General features: G+C 39.6%; 1 protein-coding gene across 7 annotated transcripts in view; it reads right to left on the bottom strand.

The window, feature by feature from the left end:
- Positions 1-16,683, bottom strand: part of NHSL1 (NHS like 1) — a 137,245-nt gene that overhangs the window by 29,355 nt on the left and 91,207 nt on the right. For all 7 annotated transcript variants that reach the window (XM_081907025.1, XM_081907024.1, XM_081907027.1 and 4 more), the window contains one exon: positions 12,818-12,970. In XM_081907025.1, coding sequence (XP_081763151.1) covers positions 12,818-12,970 — 153 coding nt within the window. The remainder of the gene's footprint in view (positions 1-12,817; positions 12,971-16,683) is intronic.

Genomic DNA, 16,683 nt, shown 5'->3' with positions numbered 1-16,683 from the left:
CAGGAGACTAAGTCTTAAAGTGTGACCTCTCCATTGTTGCCCATGCATCTCTCTACTCCAAAATGTAATTATCTATAGTTTCTAGACTATAAAGTAGTCCTAGATTCAAAACCATCAAACGTTAATATATTGCATGTCATCAGTAGACACTTATATCACTTTGTGAAAAATAGACTTAAGGAAACACAGTACGAACCCAAACTCTGTTTTTCTTTGAACAATTTAGAAGGTAAAACGATATTTACTTTACACAGGGTAACAGGGAATGTGCTATACTAAAGGACACGTGTGCATTTACTTATTTCAAAACAGAAGTTGTCAAAATTGATGGAGAGAAATGGACAAACTGTGGTCTAGATTGACAGATGGCTGTCTATTGAACCATTTGGGTGGAAGATTGCTAGAAACACGAGATATAGAGAGAGAAGGACACTAGCGATAGGGGTCTTATTCACCAGTCTGGTAGACCCCCATAAAATGCTTTGAATCTGAGTAGGGATGTTGCTCACTACACAATCACCATCTGCTAAGCAGCTTTGGCAAAGACTACTAAGCTAACCTCCTTCCATGGGGTGAAGAAAACTAACATTTCCCCCCAATGGAGAACAAAACACTTATCAAAATAACAATCCTCGGCCTTCTTCAGAATAAATAGGAATTGCTGAGAAACTGATTAAACTGAAATAATATTTCCATGAAACTTCCAAACAACATGCCCTGAATTTGAAATTAGATAAAAATCCTTATCATTACTGTAGCTGTTTCCCAATCCCTGTCTTCTTCCTTAATTGATATTCAATGAAATACAGCTAAAGAGCAACAGACGCTGGAACATAAGGGAAAAATGAAATCTTCAAGATGTGGATGAACATGCTAAGCTGCCTAGTCCAACTGTTACTTTTACCTTTCCAGAAAATCTGTCATGAGCACAGAGTGGAAAATATATTAAGCATCAATTTTCAAGAAATTAAATTTTATCTGTAAAATACAGATCTTATCATGATGCTACCATGATTCATACATACACACATTCTGAATAGTTTAAGCAAGGTTTTCATATATTAAAAAAAAAAACACTTCCATAACAGGTGCACTTCTTTTATATAAAAAAAAACCCTTGTGAATCAAATATTTTTTTTTCTTGTTTTAATTCATACTATTTAATCTGAATCCAGCAGTATTAGCCAGTTCTTCCATTCACACTTGCAGAAAGGTATCAACTAATTGGAACAAGTACAAAGAAGAATAAAGATGATCAGGGGCATGTAAAGTAATCCTATGAGGAAATAACTAAGAATATACTCTTGATCTTACTCTCCTCCCTTAATTGCTGTGTTGTTTTAACAAAATTGTTACTTTGTGCATTTTAGTAATGGATGCTGATATTTTAATGTTTAATTGATTTTTATACATCATAACCTGCTTAGAAACCTATTTTGGCATTAAGTAATTAATGGAATGCACATTGTGATATGTCCTCTACAAAAGCACACAACTACCATATAAAAATTATCAATATTATATTTCACAATAAATTTTCTGTAAGAAGTGGCTGAATAGAAGTATATCCTGGAAACAGATATATCCTTTGGCTTTCCAGAAAGTTTTGCTCTTACAAGAACCTGAAATCTAGGAAACTCAGAACCAATATTTCTGTAATTAAATTTATTCAGCAACTCTAGTTCCATAGCTTTCCACAAAAGCAAGAAATCGCTGGTGAAGAAAAGCAAATTAAAATATGCTATACGTCTATTTCTACAAACAGAAAGCTCTTTTTTTGTTAAGATCAGGAATTGAATTCCATGTAACAGAGAGAGTTTTTAATTGCAGTGCTCTGAATAGAGTATAATGCCAAACTTCATGATTAAATTCAGAAGTGCAAGATTATGGCAGATAACCAGGTTTTTGTTTTCTCATCTCCTGAAATCATGTTACATGGTTACTTATCTCTTAAAACGATACAGAAAACTTGAGACGTTCTTGCAAAAAAGTCAGCAGGTTTCTAGACTTCAAAGTAATCTTTTGTTAAATAAAGACAGAATATAGAAAGTGATACAGAATATTCTAGCAGAAAGAATCTTTTACAAGATTACAATTATTATAACAAAGGATGTCAGAGGCTGTATGGCCACCTAACAAAAGTAAAAAGGTAGCTATTAAAAGTCATACTTTCTTAAGGTATGATTTCTGCTTGTCTAAATTCAGGCTAACTGAGAAAATTCACTAGCCCATACAAAACACCTGATATATTACATTTATTATCTGTATACTAGTTAAGTATAAAGATAAAGGTAAAGGGACCCCTGACCATTAGGTCCAGTTGTGGCCAACTCTGGAGTTGCTGCGCTCATCTCGCTTTACTGGCCGGGTCCTGTGGCCAGCATGACTAAGCCGCTTCTGGCGAACCAGAGCAGCGCACGGAAACGTCGTTTGCCTTCCCACCAGAGCGGTACCTATTTATCTACTTGCACTTTGCTGTGCTTTTGAATTGCTAGGTGGGCAGGAGCTGGGACCAAACAGTGGGAGCTCACCGTTTTGTGCCTTGTGAGTTGTGGCAATCATGTATGTGGGAAAATTAGAAAAGACACGTGATCCGGCCCTGTGAATGTGACTGCACAGATCAGACCATGTTACATCACTGCTGGTTGTGGGTGTCTGCGAAGCAGGTATGTGGTGCTACACCTATGCAACATTGGGTTTGGCACACCTTAGCTGCACTGGTTCAAGGGCTCCTACACACACACACACACACACACACACACACACACACACACACTTAAAGTCCTGAAGTTTTTGTGTTATGCAGCAGATTACAGGATTCCTTTTCAATCAAGCCTCTCTATTGCAGGGCTTAGAAGGTGTTACCTTTATAAACTGCATGTTGGCATCATTAAAAGCAAGACAAAGACAAAGCAGGGCAAAAACAAAACAGACAGGACCTTTCTGTAGCATAAAGATCATGGAGATATAATTTAGGTTTCCAAGAGTAACTCAAAGAATAACATTTTGACAAGCCTAACACAGTATTCAACTAAGTGCTACTCAGAGTAGACCTATCAAACTTAAAACATCACTATGCTAGGGCCATTAATTTCAGTGGGGTTACTCTGAGTAAAATTTAGTTGAATAAAGTGGTACCTCTAGTTGCGGACACAATCTGTTCTGGGGTGCCGTTTGCACCCCGAAAAGTCCACAACTAGAGCAGCGCTTCTGTGCAAGCGCAGAGCACTTCTTGCCATGTTTGCAAGCCAAAAAGACGCAACATGAACCTAACTCAACACGAGGTATGACTGTACTATCTCTAGTGTGTTGCTCACCCTCCCCTACCCCGAAGGAGGAGGCTGCTTATTAAAGAACTGGGTAGTTTTTGGAAAGGCAGGCCAAGACATGGTGGGGGGATGGAAGATAATCAAACTGGGAAGGAATTACAATTTTCCCTTGCAGCCCTAGGGATCACTGCCAGTTTTCTGTCAGTTCGATATCTGAAGCTACTTATTCCTTCCTATGTTGTTTGTCAAATTCTAAGAGGTGTTGGGAAAGGTCTTATATGTGACTTTCTGGTTTAGCATACCAACGCTCAATATATATGAAGTAGTAGTATGAATTACAAACCTTTATAAAGTGCTTCCTTATATGGTTCTCCTATTAAAAATCCAGGGCTACACTATGGCCTAATTCACATGTAACACTAAACCATGATTTAGCATTACATGCATGGGCAGGAATGAGAGAGGCTTTGTGGGGGTGGGGACAGGATGTGCGAAGGAGAGGCGCTGCATAAAGAGGGAGAACTGCGCAGCGCCCCTTCAGCGATGTGCCTGTCCTGGCTTCTGCCTTAACCTGCTGCCCTGAAGAGGCTTGGTGCGGCTATCCCAGAAGCCAGATCCCTCTTGCTGTTCTGGCTTCTGGGATTCAGAATATTTTTTTCTTGTTTTCCTCCTCCCAAAACTAGGTGCGCCCTATGGTCTGGTGCGTCTTATGGAGCGAAAAATATGGTATACGTCTCTCACACACGTATATACAATCACATTGAACACGAATCACTAGGTGCCCAACCCTACTCAGAAGTCTTAGCATCCAGTTACTTTCTAGTATTTACAGCTGAAAAGATACACCTTCAAGTTAGTGCCGTGCTGATAAGTTTTAATAGTCAAGAAGGACATGCAATTGCCAAAGGCTGTGACCTGCCTTGCTTTTTTCCATGATTAGCAGAGATAGACCATTTGGATACTGTACAGGAGTCAGATAAATACTGTGTATGGCTTAACTTTGAGGGCGGAAACTTATATACAGTTTTTACTTAACAGAGAATTAACATCCTTGATTACAGTCCTCTTTGTGGTGCAGCAAAACAAACAAACAAACAAACAAAACCGCTAGCACATTTGCAAAGCTAAGCAGGGTCTGGTATGATTTCAATTAGATGGGAAGGGGGTGCATGTTGCATTGCAGGAAGTTGGACTAGATGATCCTTGGGGTCACCTCTACAATTCTATGATCCTATACAGTGCTTTAAAAATACATAGAATTATTCAATACTTCTGGAACCACCCATTAATTGACAGAATTACTAATGGAATCAGACCAGTGTTTCAGCTGATCCTGTATTCCATTTCTGACATTTGGGCAGATTCAGTTCCTTCAAGAATTTTATATGTGTAAAGGCTGCATAAATGTCCATGGTCTGAATATTTCATTTCTACATTGTACTTCTTATAAAACCAAGCAGTTTACTATTTTTTTTCTCTGAAAACCACAAATCACATTTTTCCCCCTTTATCTCAATAAAGAAACAATTTCACTAGAACTCCAGACTGGTGTAAGTCCAGAACTAAAAAGCCAGCTGGCACTTAGTAATTTCTGCTGGCACACTGATAAGCAAAGCAGATGGGTCTGTATGGAACTGATTCCAAGCGGCCGGATTGGGGGGGGGGCAGCATCCAGACTAGAAAAAAAGAAAAAGGTAGAACAGCATATAGGAGCTGTCATTGTTCTGGCAGATGTCCGGAAGTAGGTAAAGAATGAAAACCTACTGGCAAGCATTTGTATGCTTGAAATGATCAGCTTCGCTAAATTCAGGTTGACTTCTTGGCCTAACTGTTCATGAGACTCAGGAGAAAGAAATTGGAAGCTGAGGCGGCTATCTTTCATACACCAGTCATTCTAGCACAGGATCTCAGTGGAATTTCAAAGCTTGTTTTGCTCACCAGGGACATTGCTAACAAGACCCGGGGGCCCAAGTCTACATGAAATAAGACTCTGGGGTTGCGGCATTCATCTCGCTTTACTGGCCGAGGGAGCCGGCACACAGCTTCTGGGTCATGCGGCCAGCATGACTAAGTCACTTCTGGCAAACCAGAGCAGCACACGGAAACGCCGTTTACCTTCCTGCCAGAGCGGTACCTATTTATCTACTTGAACTTTGCTGTGCTTTTGAACTGCTAGGTGGGTAGGAGCTAGGACCAAACAACAGGAGCTCGCCCCATCACAGGGATTCAAACCGCCGACCTTCTGATCGGCAAGCCCTAGGCTAAGTGGTTTGGACCACCCGTGTCTTTCAGGTAGAAAGAAGCAAATACTGGCTCTTGCTCAACCTTCAAATACCACCTGGGGACACAATGGAACAGCTCAGAAAACTCACTTCACACCTTATTTCATGTTCCAAGATGCCCACCAAAAGATGATGGTCTCACATATTGCCTGAAGGAGAGAAAAAGTGCACATATGCAGTTGTATGACTGATGTGACACCGTTTACCTTGACAACCTGCCTCTCTTGACTTTAAACCTAGCTAGAGCCAGCAGCTGAGGGTATGGTGGTGGTGAGGAAAGAACAAGTGAATTGTAGCAGAACATAAATGCACATGCCGGTAGTCTTCAGGACCTTCATAACCTCTCATCTGTCAAAGTCTACACCTATCAGTACTCTGCTAAAATATATTTAAATTCTTCTATGTTTTATCATTTGAATTGATATGACCTGCCAGCAGCTTGTGTTCTGTTCCTAATGGGACTGTTGTTGCATAGAATCTGCCTAGCTACAAGCATCTCGACCGCATTGTATCCTACTGATCCATATGACGGGTTGGAAATTAATTATGACATTTGAAAGTGACATTTAGAATCTATCAACAATGCATACTATGGAAGAATAGACCAGCTGGCAACACAACTAGATTCTGCAGCTATCTGTATCATAACAGGACTTTAAAACACAATTCTCACTTAGATCCTGATGAAGGTTCTATTTTTGTATCACAGTCTAAATAAGGCAAGCATCAGCCATTGAGCCACACAAGAAGGCATCTGACTTGGACCCATTTCTGCAGATAAAAACCCCTTATATCATCTGCAAAAAGGAGTTATCACAAGGACTGTTCCATGTCAAGCTTAGTTTTAAAAAGATGCTAGAGAGAAACACCACGGCAGCTTTTGGACTGTTGCTGAAAAACAGCCAGCATGGACTATAAAGCAGGTTCATGAACTTTATCAATAATACAGTTCAGTGTAGTTTTGGAAATGGAAACCCTTTTACTTTTTTTTACTGAGTCAGGAATTCCAACAGATGTACTGCCAGAGCAGATTAACTGAAATATGTTTGGTTTAACGGAATTTAGCTGATTTTGCCAATTCTCTCTCTCTCTCTCTCTCCCTCTCTCTCTCTCTCTCTCTCTCTGTGTGTGTGTGTGTGTACCTAAGAGGTTTACATAAAAACAATAAAAATGCAACAACATTTAATAAAATTTACTGGGAAAAAACCCTTTTTAAAAAATGAAACAAAACAGAGAAGCATACAAACAAAACCATTAGAGTCAAGAGTTCAGGAAAGCTTGAGTAGGCAAGTAGGTTTTTAAGAGATGCTGATTCTTCTTCCATCATTACATTCCCAAAGGCAACAGGAAATTAGTTGTCCACAGAACAGTTTACAAGCAAATGGCATAACTCAACTATATATATCAGTTCTGCAAACTAACTGACTTTGATGTACATGTGAGAACCAAGCATGCAGCCAGGACTCTGCCACATGGCTAAGAAGAAATTCACCATTTTGGTTATCAGAGTTCCTGCTGTTTCCAAAATAGCTCTTCGTACCACTATCACAATCTTTCAGATGTAACATCTCTTCATCTCTGTTCAAACATAGAGGGGGGCCCCGCACAGGCTTATCACAGAGTGCTGTCCATCTGAGACTAAAACTGTCAAGCATTATTCAATAGATTCCAATGAAAGCTACTGCTTACACACTGGCCACCTTTTTGGCCCAAATGTATTCAACTGAAGAGAAAGTGGCAGCCAATGGCAGATTCCTTTTTCAAATCACATCACACCAGAAGACGCTCCTCTAGAATTATCTGCAACAGAATTGTTAGGTTGGTCCTGCTCAGAACAATTTAAGAAGGATATTGATAAGCCCAAACATGATGATCAAGGGTCTAGAACCCAAACCTTATGAGGAAAGGTTGAGAGAGTTGGATATGTATAGCCTGGAAAAGAGGCGACTGAGAGGAGATATGATGGCCTTCTTCAAATATCTAAAGGGCTGTCACATGGAATATGGGGCAAGTTTGTCTTCTCCTGTTCTGGAGGGTAGGACTTGAACCAACAGATTCAAGTTACAAGAAAGGAAATTCTGACTAAATATCAGAAAGAGCTTTCTGACAGTAAGAGCTGGCAGCAGAACAGAATCCCTCGGAAGGTGGTGGACTCTCCTTCATTGGATATTTTTAAGTAGGGGTTGGGTGGTCCTCTGTCATGGATGCTTTAGTTAAGATTCTTGCATAGCAGGATGCAAGCATAGCAGCATATATGACCCTCGGGATCCCTTCCAACTCTACAGTTCTGTGATTCTATGAAATGACTTGGACAGAAAGCCATAAATAGTTTTGTGGGTATTTTCTTTTCAAAAATCTATTTCGGTTAACAGCAAAAGGGTCAGGCACAGGCCTTTCTTTTCTGTCTTTCAGCTTGCAAAATGTAGAGATAAGCAGGCATGACTGAAGCAATCGCGATTTATCATCCACAAGTGTACTAAGATTTCATCCCCGTAGAAATCCAAATTAGCCCAAGACAAATGGAGATAATCACATTGAGCGCTCCCCAGTGACAGCCTGTTAACAAATATCATTTGTAATGCCTGTTTCAGCTTCATGCCACTGGAAAGCCTGTTGGGTTCTCTGAGTCATGCTGATAGCATCTTTTCAACCACTTTCCTTGAATTTTCTCCTTTAGAGAATGGTGAGAGAATAAGATAAAGGATGTGCTTAAATATGGTAATGTATTATACTTTCAACTTGGATTTCCAAGGTGTTCCTTCTCTTCTCTAATCTTTGGATTTTTTTTTATTTTAAGCATTCAATCAGCTTGTCTACGACGCTGAACAAGGGATGAAAATCACACAGCAGCTGTGCTGTTGAAACAAAACAAATGCGTGCACATTTAAACCAACACATTCTAAATATTCTTTGTAGGGAAAGGAAGAGTAGACAGGAGCTAGAAATGCACTGCATACAAGACTAAACAAAACCGTGCCTTTTCTCCTGACAGAAGTAAGAGGGAGCAGCTGCTACAACTAGCAGCTTATCCCATTCTACCAGTAGGGTCCAACATCTTACTGAGGTTTTCCTCAAAGATCATTTCAGACCACAGATGCTCTTTTCATGTATAACTAGTTTGTGCAATACTGCTCTGCTTACTTGAGACTCCCAGCCATTCTCTCCAAGCATGTACTTTTGTAAGCAACTATTATCATGTGAGGTGAGAGAATACAGAGCACAGACACTTCCACTTAGGAAATTTTTCCATACTATAATTATGCAGAAGCGGATGACTGTGAACAAGCAGGGGTTACAGCAAAGCAAACTGGAGACACTATGAACTGGGAGGTTATCTCCTGTACACGACAGTTTACAGCTAGTCCTAGGTGAGTGGCACTCCATTTTAAAGACCAGTCCCGCTCTCTTGAACGCCACATGAGGGCCAGAACACATTTTCTCAGCTTTGTCTGGTACATTAACGGAAGTCTTTTCTGAAGAAACCTCCATGTGGCTCTATGTGGGGCTGCCTTTGAAGATGACTTTGAAACTTCATCTGGTTCAAAATGCACCTGTCAGAGTCCTGACAAGGGCATGTCATTTGGACCATGTTACACCATTATTATACCAGTTGCACTGATTGCCAGTGCCCTCTTGAGCCCAATTCAAAATGTTAATTTTATAAACTAAACAGTTTTTGAAGGGCCACCTATATCCATATTATCTGGTTCACAAGTTAATTTTAGCAACCAAGGCCAACTTAGGGCAGTGAGTTTGCCAGGAATGACACAGGAGACCTTTTCTATGGTGGTTCCATGGCTCTAGAACACATTAACAAAAGGTTAAAAAGGTGAAAAATGAGCATATTTTAGCTGCAGTTCATTCATTTTCAGCTTTGGATTCTTGTTATAAAAAAAAAGTGTGCCTAGACATTCCGTTATTGCGCCTATAACTTCGGTTCAAGGTGCCATTTAGCTCCTAGCTTTCAAATCTCAGTTTCTAATACTGTGCAGGTCACAACTATTGAATCTAGTTAATTTTTTTTCTTACATACTTCACAGCCAGCAGAATGCTTTTGGACTAAATGCACAACTATAGTTCAATAGATTCCATTTCTCAGCATGGAACCAGCAACTATTATGTATAAATATATTCTTTAAGATTTTCATTGCATAGGACTCCTCGCAATTCTTCAGAAGAGCATTTGAAAGACAGACATTTTCCAAAGCCAAGTGCGTATGAACTGTGAATGGCTTCAAATAGTTAAAAACCATAAAGAATACATGGGTATAGCTACCAGCGCTAGCAAACAGTCTTGGTTTTATTTTCTCCCTTGGAAACAAGGCAGCCTAGCTTAACCATGCTGCCTCTTGCCTATCTTTTATTTCATTATTCTAAATTGATATAAATTTCACATCTCAGCATCAACATAAATCCAGGGCTAAAACTGTCACTTATATTAAATGGTTCCCTTTTGCTTAACAGGCCATTAATTGAACATATGATTAATACATAAAACAAGTAATCTTCTCAGCAGAAATTAACCACCAGCGAGGGATGACCCATATTTCTCATCAACATATTGATCCAATGAATCATAGGAAAAACAAAGCCTGAGCAATAACATGTTATTCTCTGTATAAGATTAGGGAAGCATGTAGGAAGGTCTGCTGATTTATCTTTTAATTTGTTTATTTTACATGTTAACCAGATGTCTTCTGGGATTTAATTCAAACACTTAAAGCATTGCTTCCTAAGCTATGTCTGGAACCAGGACAGTATAGAAACACATCTCCAACCTTAGTCTACAAAACCAATGCGCCAATAAGCTGGGATAACTAATGAATCACCACAGATACTAGGGCCCTGCAGCAACAAAAGCAATGGTATATATGACTGCACTGATGATGGAGAATCAATATTTACTGAAAACAAAAGAGCCTGCAAATTTTACATATATAGGTCTGAAACCGACCTCTGGTGCATTTTTATTAAATGGGAAATTGCAGCAAGGTTAAAATTAAAACCTTATGCAAGCAGGAACAAGCATAAAAGCTAGCTATTATCTTGTACAGTGGTACCTCGGGTTAAGTACTTAATTCGTTCCGGAGGTCCGTACTTAACCTGAAACTGTTCTTAACCTGAAGCACCACTTTAGCTAATGGAGCCTCCTGCTACTGACGCGCCATCAGAGCATGATTTCTGTTCTCATCCTGAAGCAAAGTTCTTAACCTGAAGCACTTTTTCTGGGTTAGCTGAGTCTGTAACCTGAAGCATATGTCACCTGAAGCGTATATAACCCGAGGTACCACTGTATTTTACATTGTTTCTATGGTTATTGATTAGCCATCTTGCCTCAAAGGGAAGCTGTCATTGGCAACCTCTCCCCCTCTATGTGGCCCAATTGTACATACCTCCATATCACCCAAAAACGTATGATTTAAAATAAAAAAACCCAAATCAGGTTAAATGCAATCATACTTTTAACATATTTTTTGTTCCTGAGTAAGTGGGATGCAAGCTGAATTAGTTCACTCTAGATTAAAGTCCAGGGACTGTGAAACCCAACACTCATGACTTGCTTTGGTGCAGCTAGATATAACTGGAGCAAAATTCTATGGAGAATGAACAGTGAGTTCATAATTCTTTTCATAATTAGTTTCTTTCCATATCCTTGCTGTTCTGTGGCCTCAGTGACATGTTCTCAATAGTACTACCAACCAATTTACATCTCCTGAAGCTGTGGGACTCTTCAGGCTGTGTTGAAACTCTTATCCCCCAATTCTGGCAGTGCATTTTTCTAAATCATGTCAGTACAAAGAGATTTATATTACAGATAATATAGATCTCTGCCAAAACAATCTGCCAGGGAGTGGCTCAACTTCAATTCTTGAAGCAGACTGAACATATCTCTTGCTATTAAACATGTCCTTTATAGCCTGTACCTCTACACCTTCCTACAGTGTTTTCTGAGAACAAATGAGAACAAAAATGTACAAACAGTAACAAGAGAGAATTAAATTAAATGTTTGTGTATGTTTTTGTTCACAGGCTACAATCCACTGACTCTTATGCTACCTAGATACACACCTAGACAGGTATATATTTTTCCACACCAAGCCTCATTTCCCCCAACTCTAATTCTGTTAACATGTTATTTTATCTTCTTAGCTACTGATTTGCAAACTTAGAAAAATAATAGCTAATTGTGAGTGGTTAAAAAGTAAACTTTCTGTAGAGTAAATAAAGTTTGAACAAAATAAGAGGCTACAATCCATTGTATACTTACCCAGAGTCAGCCCCACTGAATATAGTGGGATTTGCTTCCAAGTAAACATGCATAGGATTGCATTGTAAAATCCCCTGTATTACAGTTGTAAATGCCTGGATTTTTCCTGCTGAATTCTTAATTTTGAATCACAGTAGCTTTCATAAGAGCCCAACAATCTTTTGTTTCCTTTTCCTCACACAATATTTTCGCATATCAAGTTGCCAAGTATGTACTCTGTACCTTTAAAATATAGGAACTGGTTCTTTTATATATGTATCAAATGCATTATTACAATTAAAAACAAATATAGGACCTGGTTCCTAAGCTAATGCAATAGTTACTGATGGAAAGTTAAATATAGTTACAAACATATATATTGTTACACTGATGCTTTATTATGGTGTGGCTATCTTCTCTGCCAATTTTTATGAGTTATTGGATTAACCTAGCTTGAGTTATTTTTACTAATATATTTCAGACACTTTTGAGAAGAAAGGACAGAAGCAGTATGCACTCTGACAAATATATATTTACTGACCTAATATATTTGTTCAGCACTTTACACCTGAACTCTAAAATGAGAATATTCCAATGTCAAATGTTTAAACTGCTTTGTTTGATTCCACATGTTCCATATATCAGAGAGTGTCCTGAAACTTGTAATCCGCAGGATGGGTTCAATCTCATTTCTAGGATGGCTCTTCAGACTTTCTTTCCCAGCCTCCTCTTCAGCTACAGTTGGAACTTGTGATGATATTATTGTGCCTGGCTGAAACCAACTAGAGCTGCACGTTGCATAAGTAAGTTTTATGGAGACCACATTACAGCAAGAAGAGTATAATCATCTGAAATACTGGTGTGATATTTTCTTCCCTATTGACTTGTTTAGTTCCTTGATAAAAGTACAAGAGGTCACAGGGCTGTGAAAGCAGGCAGATGCAAGCAGGCACATAGTTTTACTGCTAAAGAAAAAAAATATGTAATGATATGGTGTGTTATTATTGTCAGCTTCCTACCTCTTAGTACCGACTTCAGGTTCAGCTTGGCTTGGCGGTGCAGATCCTCTACACAGGGTGGCCTTGAGGTGGGTAGAAACACATTCTCTTGTTGATGCCAGGGTGCAGTGTAATGGACTGTCCATCTGCTCTCTTCATCTAGATTGGAGACAGCTGTAAATAAGAGAGAGTCAAATTAGAAAGGAATGCTGCTATTAACCTGAAGTTATGCTCTACAACAGGAGTGGGGGAGAATTTTGCTCTGTCGGATCAGATATCAGCCCTCTCCCCATGGCCTATGTTTAGCTGATGGGTAGGATAACACACCTGTCAATCATCTGATGTCATAATGAGGAGAGGTGATTGACAGGTGGGCTCTCCTACCCCGCCTGTCAAAGGTTGTCTCTTGTTGGAGGGTGGGGGGAGAAGAATAAGTGATTTCAAAGCACGACACAAGGATTGCAAATAACGCTGCTCATCAACAGGCTTTGATTCCTCATTCAGCTATGGGCAGAAACTTTAGTGCTTTATTTTTCTGCAGAAAAATTTAAATTACGTAAATTCATTAGTAACAATGAACGGGTGTCAACTGCAGATCCATTATTAGGCAGTTTCCAAGTTTTTAGCTTTGTTTCTCACATACAAGAAAAATAAACATGAAAATTAAGATCACTCTCTGAAGCATCAAGGAAAAAACATGGTGCACGTGAAAATTTTCCAGAAACAATTCCATTTCTAATTTTCTCTGAAAGCTTGTATCACTGGATAAAAGACACTGGACCATACTGAAAGCTCTACAAAATACAAAGATCTCAGCATGACACAGAGGACTCGCAATGCTGAATGCATAGGAGGGAGGATCACATGGAAAACAGTGATCCTTCAGATATTCTGGTCCCAATCCATTTAGGGATGTGTAGATGAGAACCAGAACTCTGAACTGTACTCAGAAACAAACTAGAAGCCAGTGCAGATGGAAGAGAAGTGGAATGAAATGATCTGTAAAGTAATAAATCAGTATTATCATTGCTTTTTGCACCAACTGAGGTTTCTGAATACAGTGGTACCTCGGGTTACAGATGCTTCAGGTTACAGACTCCGCTAACCCAGAAATAGTGCCTCAGGTTAAGAACTTTGCTTCAGGATGAGAACAGAAATCGTGCTCTGATGGCACGGTGGCAGCGAGAGGCTCCATTAGCTAAAGTGGTGCCTCAGGTTAAGAACAGTTTCAGGTTAAGAATGGACCTCTGGAACGAATTAAGTTCTTAACCCGAGGTACCACTGTAATTTCCAAAGCCCATTTATTCTTTATTAACAGTAATCCAATTTGGATAGCAACAGCATAGCGATGACACCTCAGTTCAGGGCAGCCCAACTTTTCATACCAAGTAGGTCACAAGAGTACTTCAACAGGGAACCCATGGACCATACACTGCCTTGTATCATGGGGGTGGGGGAGGCCAAAATTTGATGCACAGTTCCACTCATTGCACTGCCTTCCCAAACCAAGTTAAAAGGTGCCAGGCTCTGGGAAGGAGGTGCGTGGCTCTCCTGCCCACCAGTGGAGAAGCAGCAGTGGCAGCTTCTGGCGCAATCTTGCCCACACCTCACAATATCTTGCGTCCATTGCCACAAGACCCAAGGAAAGGATGCTTTGGTGGAAGCAGGGTAGGGTTACACTTTCCCGTTTCACCTCAGGTGGCGAAATAGGAAATCACTCCAGATAATTACTATAGGTTTTGTTTCTTATCTGCATAATGGGTTCTTACTTGTGGCCTGCTTAGAAAAAAAAGGTGTATAGTGGGTAACTGTATGATAAAGGTAAAGATAAAGACTTAGAAGAGAAATGAAAAGGATGCTGCTAATACTGTAATTTAAGGAGAAAATTAATTAACTGGGGCATTTTGACTACCACACTGAGAAAAGTGCAGTGTGGTACTCAAAATGCCCCAGTTAAATAATTTAAATAGGTATCCGACTTAGTTGGAATACCACCCACAATTTCTAAATCTAAATGCAGTAAGTAACCTGGGTTGCATTCTAATGTTGCATTATTATATTTATATAGCAAACTGCAAAAACAGAACAGTGGCATTTTTGCTGCCTTCAGATGACATTTTGGTTTCTTGTAGAAGTTCTTCCTTTCTACCCTCATATTGTCCCATACAACCTAACAGAAATACCTGGAAATACTTGTGCCAAATTAAAGCACACATATGCTTATATCACCATGGTCAATTTTTAGTAGCATTTTGCCTTTTTCTGTGGTGGTCATAAAGGAAAGTGATGTGTGTCAAGGAGGGGAGATCTGTATTATCCCCTAGGTAGTATTTGGCCTTCAGCCCACATGATGCTCTCTTTACTCTTAGCTTTCCCAAGCACAAACCTTACATCTGTGCTTCCACGCCCCCACCCCAAGCACTTGTTAAGTTTATGTGAACTTACCCAAGACCATAGTCACTACCTCACTGCCCTGCCTGATTTTCTTTGCCTCTTAGTTGCTCATTACTGAGACCATATCCCTTTATTGCCCTGAATTAAGAGATTTTTCAACTTTATTATTTGCCTTGTTAAAACAGCACTACCTCTGCAAAGTCCAAACTGCTCAAAAATACCAGCAATGCCCTCAACATTTAGATATCAGGTAAGGGGGACTTAACCACATGTAGGATGACTCCAGATGAGAGGCACTTGCGAGACTGAGTCAATGTCTCCTGCTATTGCACACAATGGTTACAGAACATGCTCCTACACATTAAGAGTTCTGTATGCTAAAGAAGTATACAGGTAAATATAAAAACATTTTATAATGGGGGGAAATCATTGCCTTTTGCCACAGTGAGCCAACTGTATGGACTAGTTCTTGTGTATTATTTATGCCTGCTATATACATGCTATATCTAAGTACAAGTCCCTCCTTTATGGAGAGCATGAACATGACATTGTTGCCCTTGGAGCTCATCAAGCACATCCTCAGCAGGATGCGCTTGAGGAACTCTTATGGGCACCTACATTCATTACACTGAAAATGATCAGGAACATTTCATGCGGCAAGGTAGATAATGCTGACATGATACAGGACTGTCTTTGCTGTCCTTCCTAATCAGAGGTCAAAGTCTAAAGATAATGAACAGAAAATGCAATCGTTCTCAGCCTTCCAGAAAAAAATTAAAGCTGTATTAAACTACTGCCAGGGATAAAATAACTTACAGGGAAGGTGACAGATGCTACATGCAGAATTATCTTGACACCCCCCCCCAAATAAGTACCTAGGACTCTAGGCTCTTAACCACAAATTTTGTTTTGGGCAAGAGGAAGAGTATCATTGTTAACAGAAAATATGCATGCAGACTGGTAGCAACTTAAAGAAAGATCAGCTTGCTGTTCAAAACTGTTCCAATAATCATTCTGGGTGTTAGTAGAAAAAATGTTTTGTTGCAAGTTTGCGCCAGTGCAATAAAGCAAAGGATCCAGACAGAGGTTTCTGCCTGTAGCTGGCTCTGAATGTCCACAATAGTTGGTGGAGCTGAGGGCTCAACAAGATTTTAGCTGGATAAACATTACAGCACACAAATCTACTACCTGCATCAAGTTACCTAAACAAAAGCTTTAAGCTCTGCAATTATTTTATTGCATGAAAGGGGCCCCTACTTTTCTCAGGAAGACCAAAGAAAATTAGCAGACTCGGGATTCAAAAGTTTACAACAACAAAAAGTGCAGGTGCTCAGCAGTTTCCTTTAAAGAAACTGCTTCTACACCCTCCAAAGTATGGCAAAGAAAAAATGCTATGCAATTCAATAAATTAAAGCACATTACTTAAAATTTGTGCAACATGATTTAGCTTTTCTGCAAAATATCTAAACAGATTTAAAAGCCACGTTTACTTA

This window comes from Podarcis melisellensis (genome assembly GCF_964234715.1).
Source record: "Podarcis melisellensis genome assembly, chromosome: 3".
NCBI lineage: Eukaryota > Metazoa > Chordata > Lepidosauria > Squamata > Lacertidae > Podarcis > Podarcis melisellensis.
This window is presented reverse-complemented; position numbering and strand designations above follow the sequence as displayed.